The sequence below is a fragment of the Eucyclogobius newberryi genome, unplaced genomic scaffold (assembly GCF_026437365.1).
Source record: "Eucyclogobius newberryi isolate DKJ021-1_F unplaced genomic scaffold, fEucNew1.0.hap1 SCAF_12, whole genome shotgun sequence".
NCBI lineage: Eukaryota > Metazoa > Chordata > Actinopteri > Gobiiformes > Gobiidae > Eucyclogobius > Eucyclogobius newberryi.
In genome coordinates this window covers 5369606-5382455 of record NW_027315746.1, presented here as the reverse complement: position 1 = coordinate 5382455, position 12850 = coordinate 5369606, and the positions used below count along the sequence as shown (strand labels likewise).

Genomic DNA, 12850 nt, shown 5'->3' with positions numbered 1-12850 from the left:
AGCTTCTGATGTGTGGGAGAAGCTGATTCCACAGTGATCTGAAGCTTGATGTACAAACTGCAGGCTCACCTGAAAAACAGATGTTGCTTATGGTTAATTATACTCTAATCATTAAAACACGAAAATCACCAAAATAATGTTTTACACTTACCACGCTCCTTAGCAGACTTCACGTAGAGACAGGTCACGTCAGTCAGGGTGTCTTTGCCAATTCTGAAAAGGGGGATAAAAGGATTAGGGTTAACAGTAATATGGGAATAACACGCTTCACAGATAACAGTTCACATTGTGACGTTAACGGTGTATTTAAGATGCAAATGCGGAGATATTGGGACATCTGCCCTCGGCTAGCGGGGCTAGCTAGCTCACTTGAGATAACACTGCTCGTAAAAGCAAAACACTTGCAGAACAGCACACCAAAACATAAACATACACTTGAGTTTAAAACCGGCGCACATTAAAGTGATTAAAAGCGGGTGTTTTAGTCGCAAAGTTTACCTGGTTCAGCCGTCCTGTTGTCTCTCCCAACACCGTGCACAGAGAGACACACAGGAAGCTGATAATGGCCAGGCAAGCGTGTGATTGGTTCGAGTGACGCAGTGCGTGCGTGACGTGCAACGTCAACGCCGAAAAATAACCCGATAACATAGCAAAGTTTAGCTTACAACTTAGCTCCGAATAGCTGCGTTTAGCTCCGGGCTGTGGGGGTAACAGCCGGTTTAGCACCATAAAACAGACACAAAGCACGACCCACACAACCCACGGGCCAACCCACGCCGAAAAATAACCCGATAACATGGTGATAACAGCAAGTAGTCACATTAAGCCCGTATTGCAGAGTGCACTGAAGCAACATGTTAGCTTAGCATTAGCTCCACCGGAGCAGACAAGTAAGATTCTAAAGTGATCACGAGACTGCCTTAAAACACAGCGTTAAAGCAATAATTTAGTAGTAAAGTAAAAGTGTACCTGAGTAAACAGTTCCGTTGCAATGTAGTCCAGGAAATGTAAGCTCTGAAGACTGTGCTCTGCAGACGGTCTGGAGTAATGAGAGGAAAACACGGAGCACGCAGCTTGCCATGCGGATCACAGCTGATTGGTGGAAAATGTAAACAACACGTTGGCTAGAAAAAGGTGACGCCCCCCAGGAGAGCAGGAAAAAGACCCGAAAACTCCACATTTTTAACAGCTTAATGTATACGTTTAAGACAACCAATAGTGTTATCTGAAGCACACAGGGGCTTATTCATAACTTCAACTAGCACATTCTGCAAAAAAATGAAAATCACAAATTTGGGAAAAAAAAAGTAAAATGCTGTTTTTCTCAGTTTCACCGAGGCCGACATGGTCCGACAATTCCCGTGGCGAGCCACATATTTTCCGGACTATACTTATACTTATACTCCGGAGCGACTTATGTGATATTATTTGTTATTTTCACACTTGCAACTGCATTTCATACTCCAGTGCAACTTATATATGTTATTTTCTTCTCTATTATGCATTTTTCTTATCTATAGTTGTTGTCGGTTTATCACAAAACAAACTAAAACAATGACATAATCCAGGGGTAATACATTAACCTTCATGACAACTTTAAAGCGGTGCATGTGTGTGACCTGTGGGAGGCGCTGTGGGATCCAGTCGGAGATGACGTGACCGCTGGCGTCCTGAAGAAGATCCACTCCGTCCACAAGGACCACCAAGGGACGGCTCTTCTTCATTTGACCCAAAACGGAGTGAAATTCCGACACCAGCTCCCTGAAAAGAAACAAAGTGCTCATTTATTATTATCATTATTATTATTATACGGACCTCGTTCTCTTTGTTCACCGAAAAGTCGTTAAACCCGACAGCTCGCACTTACTTGTAGGACCGGGGCAGCGGCGTCTCCTCTTCGCCGTCGTTCGTCGTCCTCAAGCGTTTGACGAGGCACCGGAGCAGGTTTTCCACAGAGCGAGCGGATTGGCTGGCGGCGGTCGAGTAGGAGATGACATCGCGCGTCGTCTTGTCCACAGAGCGAGACGATTGGCCGGCGGCTGCGGCGTAGGAAATGACATCACGCGACGGCTTCATCTTTGTGGTTCTTAGAGCGTGTCCCAAAGCGGCCTGGGAAAAGAAAGAATAAAGGGTACTCAAGAGCACGTTTAAAGGCTAATAACAAGACTCACGGTTCATAATGTTTGTCCTTTAATACTTCTTCTAGAACAAGTGGAAGGGACTAAACTGAACCAAGTATCCCGATAACAATAATCAGACAATATTACAGAATGATCAACTACCGTATTTTCCGGACTATAAGTTGCACCTTTTTTCATAGTTTTGGCCGAGGTGCGACTTATACTTATATTTATACTTAAACTCCGGAGCGACTTATATGTGATATTATTTGTTATTTTCACACTTACAACTGCATTTCATACTTACATAATTTACACCCCGGAAAGGTGTAAATTTAGTGTTAGTGATTAATGAAATAGCAAAATAATTGTTAGTTGCAGCCTTTATCACTTAAAGCAGAACAAAGTAACATTTTCACTTATTGAACGGCTTTGTAAGTGACGGTTAAAGGCGCAATGGACGATTTTTCGGCAATTTGAGAGCTCAGGTGGAAGTGCACATGCCACTCCCCCGTGCACATGCCACTCCCCCGTGCTCATGCCACTCCCCCGTGTGGACTGATACAACACACACGTGCGTTTGTTTATTAGCGCGGCAGATCGCATCACATCTCTCGTCTCCTGTAGATTTCCGTTTCTTCTGAGCTCGAATTGTCTTTCTCCGTCTTCATTTTGTCCCGTACACTGAGGGAACTATATTATGATAGATCAATGCGCTTAGACGCGCGGAAACGTGGGTACGAGCCACACGCGGCTGCAGGTGAACGAGGCGAGTTTTATGATTGATACGTGGCAGGACTAATTGGCAGTCCACGCCACGACGAAATAAGACTCAGATTTGGGCCAAAAAAATCGTCCATTCAACCTTTAATATGTATATCGGGGTGTTTGAAGCATCCATTGTCGCCCCCTGCTGTCTCTGAGCGGAAAACCAGCCTCACAACATCGACCTGAAGAAAACTCTCCTGAGAAACCCTGGCTCTTTTTTATGTTTGGCAACTTTAAATGTTTTTGGCCTGTAGTCGATGATAATAAACGATGCATATTCAGATTATAGTCGTTACCATGAAAACCGTTTTGCCCTCGCCGGCCCCGCCCTCCAGCACCAGGAGCCCTCCTTTGGTCTGGGCCTGTTCCACCTGAAGCACGGCGGCGCGGAGCAGCTTGGATCGGCCGAAGAACTGTCGACACAAAAGCTCCTGGTGCGCCTCCTGCTCCGACTCCTCCGACGGCGCGACAGACTCGTCTGTCGCCTGCAAACGAAAGCACCGGAACCAACATGTTACAGAGAACGTGAAAGAAGCGCATTTGAACTGCTATTCCTTTCAAAATAACGGTATGGGGAACCATATCGCCGTGAGCATTGGAACCGCGAGATGAACACGTACCTCGATGAACTGCTCCTTCACGGCGGCCCAGAGATCCTCCAGAACCGCTTTACAGAAACACTCCAGGTTCGTCAAGTGCGGTTTCCCGTCGACGACGCCGCCCCATTCGCTCGAGTAACTACGACGACAGACAAGGTACATTTCTGTATTACTGGCAGAACGATTCGAGTGGATGATTTCACACAGTTGAAACGTGAAAACACTGCAAACAGCTCTACAAAACTTTCAAAACGTACTCCTCTGTGACTTTGGCCTCGCTGTCCCTCAGTCGTCTCTTCAGAGCGGCCATCTTGGACTCGGCCTCTCTCGACTCGGGAGCGAAGTCTGCTCTCCAGGCGACGGGAACCGAGCTGAACGTCAAAGGAAAAGTTAAGTATTTGCTCCGTGAAGAGTGAATGAAAAGCACCCATAAGAGTCATGTAAAGGAAACAACAGAACTGGTTCTCCCCCTGAAGAACTGGTTCTCCCCCTGAAGAACTGGTTCTCCCCCTGAAGAACTGGTTCTCCTCCTGAAGAACTGGTTCTCCTCCTGAAGAACTGGTTCTCCTCCTGAAGAACTGGTTCTCCTCCTGAAGAACTGGTTCTCCTGTAGTTTTTCCTGGCCGAGAAGGAGGGTCTAAGGACACGGGACACTGGGACATTTGTCTAAGGACACGGGACGCTGGGACATTTGTCTAAGGACACGGGACGCTGGGACATTTGTCTAAGGACACGGGACGCTGGGACATTTGTCTAAGGACACGGGACGCTGGGACATTTGTCTAAGGACAGGGGATTAAACAAAGTTATGACCATCATAATCTACTGACTGAAGACATACAAATCAGAACTTTCAAAGGGAATAATATCTAAATAAATTATATAAAAGTAGTAACAACTTGGACAGTCATTTTACTAAATATATTACAATTAAAAGGGAAAAAGAGGGTAATTTTGTTTTGACGGACGAAGAATGGGAAAATGTATGTGCTTCACAATGGAGGACCACGAAATCACATGTTTGGAGCAAATTCTGTCCGAAAAATGTAATGTAATGTGCCTCTCCACAATTACAAATGGGATAAAATGGCAGCTCCAGTTTTTCTTACTTGGTGATGTTGGAGTCTCTGAAGAAGCAGAACATTCGCTTTTGTGCATCGTTTGGACAAAGAGCCTCGAACTGACGAATCTCCATCTCCGTGATGGACAGGCCGTCGGGAGCGGACAACAACTGCAGCAAAGACAGTTACGGACATCGATTGTATCCAGTAATCAAGGACATGCCACGGAAACGAAAATGGGATCAAAAACTAAAGTGTTGCGTTTATATTTTTGTTCAGTGTAAAGAAAATATAGAATAATAATAATAATAAAAGGAGTTGGCTTTTCCACTTTGTTAATGATGCTACGCAGTTGTAATGATCGTGATTTGAGGCACAACCGCTTAGAACGAGTCCGCCCATGATTTATGGACTTAAAAAACAGCAAAAAGCCACATTACAGATCGAGGAAATGTCCCGCATCTGAGAAAATTGGAACGGAGTGTTTTTGACGCTCGGAGGGGAGAGGACTTTCTGACCAGGATTCATCAAACTAGTGTGAATGAAGCTAAATGCAACTCCAGATGTGTTTTTTGATGATGGAACAATGTACGAATGTGGTTAAAAGCTAAAAAAAAGTATTAAAAATAGTTAATTTAGCCTAATATGTGTCCTTTAATTAACCTGTTACCACCCACCTGTCCGCCGGCGAACATTTTCTATATCTCAAATATTCTCTTACATCATCACTTTTATTTCCGTGGTCAATACCAGCAAGCCATACATCATTTTAAAGCTTATTTTCTCAACAAAACGAATATGTCATTGATTTACATTGCATAATATGCCCCAAGAAGCAATTGCCAATAGTTTGTGAGAAAGTCTCAACTTTTACAAACGCATGTCCTACCTGTTTGCTGTTTATGACGGACGAAACGGCTTTAATTCTGTACATCCTTGTACTCAGTCTGTCCGTAAGGAATCATTGAAAAACAATATCCACTTGTATTTTTCCTGAAGTTTTCCGATTTCGAGATATTGTCAAGTAAACAAACTTTTCTTCGTTTCTCGCCGGACGAGAATGCGCTTGTCCGGCGCATTTCTCCGTCCATAACAAATTACCTGTTTGACTTATACGATAGTGTTTGACATCGATCTCTTCCTTAGACTGTTACCTACAGAATGAGACCATCCACAAATTTTTCTGTTACCGGGTTTGTTTGCTACAGCCTCCGGAGGAAAAAAATTCGGCGCTTCCGAAGCGCGTCCATCTTTGTTTTTAGCCCTTAGCTTCTGCTAACAGGCACGCAGGAGACTTTGAGTGACATATTATTCTAGCCAACGAGGAGACCTTTTTCCTGATAGGCGGGACAAAGGGCTGATTGACACAGAATCTTCTGTATTCTCGTGCGTAAGGCTCCGGGAAGGCTGTAAAGAGACAGATTTCTCGGCAGGATTTTGCGCATAACGTTTTCTGAGTTTATTAGCCTTTTGGACGTGCATTTTGTTAGATATATGTATTATTATACCGATACAAAAAATAAAATAAAAATATTATAATTTTTTTTTTTTTTAAACCTCTATATGGGAAATTCATGGGTAAACTCATATTTACACATTTTCACATATTTTTTTTTTAGCGGTTATAATTGCTATTAGTGGCCTACAAAACATCAAAATGTATGTTTTATGATCATAGAGGAGCTAAAATTGTAATAAAACAGTTTGGCACAGTTGGCACATATTTGGATCACTTGTTCCGAATATACTTTTTGATACAAAAAGGTCAACAGCACCAAAATGCCTGTTCCCAGAGATCTGAAACTTTACACAGTTGTTGTCAATAAGATAAACATCATGTACAGTGAACAGCATATGCACACAATGAAATATGTCATGCTCAGGACCATTACAAATTGACAATATTCAGGCGAGACTAAAAAAGGATGTTTTGTTTATGTTTGGGCCTCTGTAGTGTAAGTTCTGAAGCCCTGACAGTGTTCATGTGCACATCTGCAGAAACTAGAAGGCCTAAGCTTTCTAATAATGCATCACACTTGCATGTGGAACATAAGATCCTCTTTTAATAAGCAATGCCATTTGGGTATGTCCAACCATTGTGCACAGGGCGAAAATAGGTGGGTGGTAACAGGTTAAGTCCAATAAACTTAAGAAGAAAATGTCTGCCTCTTCCATTGTGTACAATACTCTCTGTGCAGCTGTTCATGGACTTAAAAACAGCAGAGAAAATTGTCAGAGCCACATCACAGATTGAGGAAAAGTCCAGCATCTGAGAAAATCGTGACGGAGTGTTTTTGACGCTCGGAAGGGAGAGGACTTTCTGACCAGGATTCACCAAACTAGTGTGAATGAAGCTAAATGCTACTCCAGATGTGTTTTTGATGAGGGAACAATGTATGAACGTGGTTAAAAGCTAAAAGAAAAAGTCCATTTAGCCTAATATGTGTCCTTTAAGTCAAATAAACTTTATATATCACATTTTCGCCTCTTCCATCGTGGACAATATTTCTGCAGCTGTTTATGGACTTAAAAAAACAGCAAAGATCATCAGAGCCACATTACAGATCGAGAAAACATCCCGCATCTGAGAAAATCGTGACGGAGTGTTTTTGATGCTCGGAGGGGAAAGGACTTTCTTACGAGGATTCATCAAACAAGTGTGAATGAAGCTAAATGTGACTCCAGATGTGTTTTTGATGAAGGAACAATGTATGAACGTGATTAAAAGCTAAAAAAAAGTTTTAAAAAAAGTCCCTTTAGCCTAATATGAGTCCTTTAAGTAAAATAAACGTTATATTTCACATTTTCGCCTCTTCCATCGTGGACATTTCTCTCCGCAGCCGAACCAGAACGCATTTTTTGACTCTTGTCTTACCCAGGCGTACTGCGGTAGCTCCGGCAGGGGCGGTTTGGGGGGCACGAGCCCGTACCTCTCCCCCAAGAGCACCACCATCAGCCGGCTGCGGCACACCTCGCCCAGGCAGAGCTCGGCGGTCCGGCCCGACTCCTCCTCCGTCACGCCCCAGCGCAGCTCCACCTCCTGCAGGTGGAGGCGGTGCGGAGCGGCCCGGCGCCTCAGCTCGGGGAACACGGAGCGCACCAGGACGTCCCGCTCCGAGTGCATGTCCCGGAAGGTGGAGGAGACGAAGACGCGCACGCTCTGCCACCTGCTGGACGAACGGGGGGATGGTCACTTTCATCCATTCAATGTCTTTTGCAAATAAAACCTTAAGAACAGCGTCGTAGCGTTCACAATAGAGGGTAGTAATCACGAAATAAAGTTAAAAAGACAGACTCACCATAGAAATAAACTTTAAATAACCTCGTTTGATTAAAAAATGCCAGAATAAAGTGTATGAACAAAGGTAAGTTACATTCTGTAAACCTTTTAAACGTTTGTGAATAAATACTTTCTACGTGGAGTCAATTAGGCCACAGTTATTTTATTACTTGGTTTACGGATCCGCCGCACTTAGATGATTGATTTCTACAATATAAATAAAAATAAATCATTATCATTTTTTTTTTATAAAGTATTTATAAAGCCGACAACGCAAAATAGCTTTAACTGAAATATAAAAAGCGGTATTAAGTCAAAAGATAAAAGCATGTGAAGCAATTAGAATTATTATTATTATTATCATCATCTTTAGCTCGCCTGTTCAATATATTTCATTTAAAAATCCATAAACCAAGTAATAAAATAACTGCTGTCTTAGAGGCAAAAGTGAAGTGGAACATAATGTGATTTCAATGGAAAAACCTGAATTAACCTCAGAATATCACCAAATATGACAAATGTGGTTTTGACAAAGACTCAGACACGAGTGAGTGACGCAAGAGCCACGTTTCAACATTTCATCTTGTGTTTTTTTGTTTAAGGCGAGACGCTGCAGACAAAACCCATGATTTACATCCAAGTTTTCATGTGGAATCAATATTGTTCAATCTGCTCCAATTTTTATTTCATTGAATCCACTTTATCCATCAAATGATTTCTCTGGGACATTGTACATTCATTTCTCTCCCGCAGAGACATAAAGGTCAGTAGTAAACACAACAAACTGCACAATCTTGTACGAAACACGATTTTGAAGGAATTTACAGAAGGATTTGATGATATCTAATTTGCTAAGCTTGATTTATTTGAGTTTGAATTATAAAAAAATAGGCACAATTTCCATTTTTAGGGCAAATTTTCAGCCAGATCTGGTTTACTCAGTTACAAAGAAATGTACAGAGGGAATTGTGGATATCTTATTTATTTTCTAATACGACAATAAAATGAACTAAGACATTTAAACCTGGCTCTATCCATTTTTCAGATTTAAATTTACTTTTACTGGGGAAATAATTAGAGAAATGTTGACCCCACAATTTTTTTAGGTTTTTCTTTTTATTTACAGATACATCACACAAGAAGTAACAGAAATTATACTTTTGATGAGTCTGATGCAATTTTGAGGCTAAAAAATTTTAGGCTGATTTTTTCTGTTTTTTTGTAATAGAAAAACAATACATTTCTACCCTGTAAAGACTTAAAAAATGGTCTGGGATCATTTCATAATTGTAAATCTGCAACAGTCGACTCCACTTTGTCTTCAGTTGAGTGTTGAACAGTGCGTTTTAAAGGGTTAATTCTCCCGTTTCTTTTTATCTTCGTCTTTGCAGAAAATTTTAAACATGTTGAAGACAAACCTTTGGCCGCACGACAGTTCCACCGACGTAAAAACATCATCTGTGTTTTCAATAAAAGAATATATCGCCTGTGTGAAATGCCATTGTTCTGACCTGGCGCTGGGACTGGCTGGGACGGACGCCGCGGCGCTGTCGCTCAGAGGCTCTTTAGCGCCCTCTGGTGGTTTGATGTCGTAAACTTTGTCCAAATGCTCCACGTGATCCAAGAGTCTGGACGAGCCGCGCTCCGCCACGAACCTGAGCACCAAACACCAAACACAGAAGCAAACGCACTCAAACAGAGCTTTTTACAACGTGTTTGATTCAAAAGAACGTTTACGCTGTATTGGATCGTTCACACTAAAGGGTGACGAACCTGGAACTAAACTCAGAACTAAACACTAGACCTAAACTACACCAAGACGAAAGCAGAACTACAACAGGATCAAACCAGGATTAAACCAGGACTAAACCAGGACTAAACCAGGATTAAACCAGGACCAAACCAGGATTAAACCAGGACCAAACCAGGATTAAACCAGGACCAAACCAGGACTAAACCAGGACCAAACCAGGATCAAACCAGGATCAAACTAGGACTAAACCAGGACAAAACCAGGACCAAACCAGGATCAAACCAGGACCAAACCAGGACTAAACCAGGACCAAACCAGGATCAAACCAGGATCAAACTAGGACTAAACCAGGACAAAACCAGGACCAAACCAGGATCAAACCAAGACTTAACTGGGATCAAACCAGTTTAGATCTATTTTGGTCCAGTTTTAGCCCTGGTTTTGTCCCATGTGGGCTTATTTCACCGATATTGAAGACAAAGTTTGAAATCATTTACCTGAGCATTTGGTCACTGAACCCGGCCAACGTCACGTGGTTTTTATCCGTGCTGTATTTAGGAGACGCACTAAAACAAAAAGAGAAACAGATAATAACACGCGGTATAAATGTGGCGGATCGAGGTTAAAATAAACCCAGATTTACTTCGAGTCGAGGAAGAGAGTAACGAGAAGTGCTTTGTTGTCGACGTCTTTTCTGTAACTTTCTATGGCCCAGTCCACCTCACCACTGGTCCAGCTATGGGCCACTACGATAATGTTATCCACCTGAAACAAAAGTAATGCTTTATTCGTTTGGGGGAAAGTTATTAACAAACAACAAAATCAAAGTGGAAAAAACATACTTTGTTTTGAGCTGAGAACCTAAAGGCGCCGCCCGCCTTCTTTTCTTCTTCGTCTCTTTGGCTATGGGACATTTCATCCAGAATCTACGACAAAAAGGGGCCAGTATTTTGTTAATAAAGAAAGTCATGTGCAAAATCATGACTAAAGTCCAGTGAGCCAGGCGGTTGCCCCCTGGTGGTCATCCAGTGTTTTACTGGACGTGCAAGGACGAAATCATCTACCACAGAATATAAAAAAGGAACAAAGCAGTGTTTGTAGCTTCGAAAAGCAACTCAAAATGCAGTATTTAAACTCTGAATGACAAAAGCATGAACGAGCTCACATTGGTTTATGTGAAAATTACTCTTTATTTATTGCATTTCTTGAAACGGTATTTAACCTGAAAGCAGGAAGTATTGGTGTATTTGTATAAAAAAGTAACTATTTGCTTGAATGGACCGTAAGTTATGGATATACTTATGATTTAAGAGCAGCTGTCGCAGCAGCTAATGGGGATCTATTAAACAATAAACTACACTTACTTATTGTGGCAAAATATTTCTTGAATATTCCCAAAGACAAACATCTGTTTCTGTCAGTAGGACCATGTAATGAATCAAGTATGACATAATAACACAGGTCTGACTGTAAGACATTTAAAGTCATTCATTTAATTCCCGAGGCCTGGATTTTTCGTCATTTATGTGAAATCGGCTTCAGTTTAAAAAAAAAAAAAGGAATTGTAAATGCTCAGTCCAAACCTCCAGCAGCAGCTTTACTCCTTTTATTTAACAAAGAAAATCCAGGCAGAATTTCTCCTTTGGCCGGATCTTTTTACTACTTGGACAAATCAACTGTAACGATCATTGATTAACGAGATCGCATTATTGTACAGCCCTGGAACGGAGTATAAGACACCGGGACACACCTTGACCCTCTTGGTGATGGTGCGGACGTTTTGGAGCAAGTTTGACCCCAGTTTGACCTCTACCCAGTGATCGTAATAGGTGAGGACGAGGCTGAAGTCTTCTGCACTGCTGCCGATCATCAGAGAGAGCAACGCTCCCAACTCCAACATCTGCAGGAGGACAGAGGACATGTGAGGACACATGTGCGACAGAGGACATGTGAGGACACGTGTGCGACAGAGGACACGTGTGCGACAAGAGGACACGTGTGTGTGAGAGAGGACACGTGAGTGAGAGAGGACACGTGAGAGAGGACACGTGTGCGACAAGAGGACACGTGTGCGACAAGAGGACACGTGTGCGACAAGAGGACACGTGTGCGACAAGAGGACGTGTGTGAGCGAGGACGAGGACACGTGTGTGTGAGAGAGGACACGTGTGTGCGACAAGAGGACACGTGTGCGACAAGAGGACGCGTGTGCGACAAGAGGACGCGTGTGCGACAAGAGGACACGTGCGCGACAAGAGGACACGTGCGCGACAAGAGGACACGTGTGTGAGAGAGGACACGTGTGTGAGAGAGGACACGTGTGTGAGAGAGGACACGTGTGTGAGAGAGGACACGTGTGCGACAAGAGGACACGTGTGTGAGAGAGGACACGTGTGTGAGAGAGGACACGTGCGCGACAAGAGGACACGTGTGTGAGAGAGGACACGTGTGTGAGAGAGGACACGTGTGTGAGAGAGGACACGTGTGCGACAAGAGGACACGTGTGTGAGAGAGGACACGTGTGTGAGAGAGGACACGTGTGTGAGAGAGGACACGTGTGTGAGAGAGGACACGTGTGCGACAAGAGGACACGTGTGTGAGAGAGGACACGTGTGTGAGAGAGGACACGTGTGCGACAAGAGGACGCGTGTGTGAGAGGACACGTGTGTGAGAGAGGACACGTGTGTGAGAGAGGACACGTGTGCGACAAGAGGACGAGTGTGCGACAAGAGGACGCGTGTGTGAGAGAGGACGCGTGTGTGAGAGAGGACGCGTGTGCGAGAGAGGACGTGTGTGAGAGAGGACACGTGTGCGACAAGAGGACACGTGTGTGAGAGAGGACACGTGTGTGAGAGAGGACACGTGTGTGAGAGAGGACACGTGTGCGACAAGAGGACGAGTGTGCGACAAGAGGACGCGTGTGTGAGAGAGGACGCGTGTGCGAGAGAGGACGCGTGTGCGAGAGAGGACACGTGTGCGACAAGAGGACACGTGTGTGAGAGAGGACACGTGTGTGAGAGAGGACACGTGTGTGAGAGAGGACACGTGTGCGACAAGAGGACGCGTGTGTGAGAGAGGACACGGGTGTGAGAGAGGACACGTGTGTGAGAGAGGACGCGTGTGCGACAGAGGACGCGTGTGCGACAGAGGACGCGTGTGCGACAGAGGACGCGTGTGCGAGAGAGGACGCGTGTGCGACAGAGGACACGTGTGAGACTAGAGCTGTGTTTCGATTCAAATTTCAAGAATCGATTCGATTCCGATTTTTA

At 43.8% G+C, this 12850-nt stretch overlaps 1 protein-coding gene across 1 annotated transcript in view; it reads right to left on the bottom strand.

Moving 5' to 3' along the window:
- Positions 1 to 12850, bottom strand: part of tep1 (telomerase-associated protein 1) — a 60518-nt gene that overhangs the window by 33805 nt on the left and 13863 nt on the right. Inside the window, exons 13-24 of the mRNA XM_072440646.1 lie at positions 11332 to 11481; positions 10424 to 10507; positions 10225 to 10346; positions 10079 to 10147; positions 9340 to 9483; positions 7424 to 7715; positions 4597 to 4718; positions 3745 to 3858; positions 3509 to 3626; positions 3185 to 3373; positions 1868 to 2109; positions 1620 to 1761 (exon numbers count right to left, since the gene is read on the bottom strand). Coding sequence (XP_072296747.1) covers positions 1620 to 1761; positions 1868 to 2109; positions 3185 to 3373; positions 3509 to 3626; positions 3745 to 3858; positions 4597 to 4718; positions 7424 to 7715; positions 9340 to 9483; positions 10079 to 10147; positions 10225 to 10346; positions 10424 to 10507; positions 11332 to 11481 — 1788 coding nt within the window. The remainder of the gene's footprint in view (positions 1 to 1619; positions 1762 to 1867; positions 2110 to 3184; positions 3374 to 3508; positions 3627 to 3744; positions 3859 to 4596; positions 4719 to 7423; positions 7716 to 9339; positions 9484 to 10078; positions 10148 to 10224; positions 10347 to 10423; positions 10508 to 11331; positions 11482 to 12850) is intronic.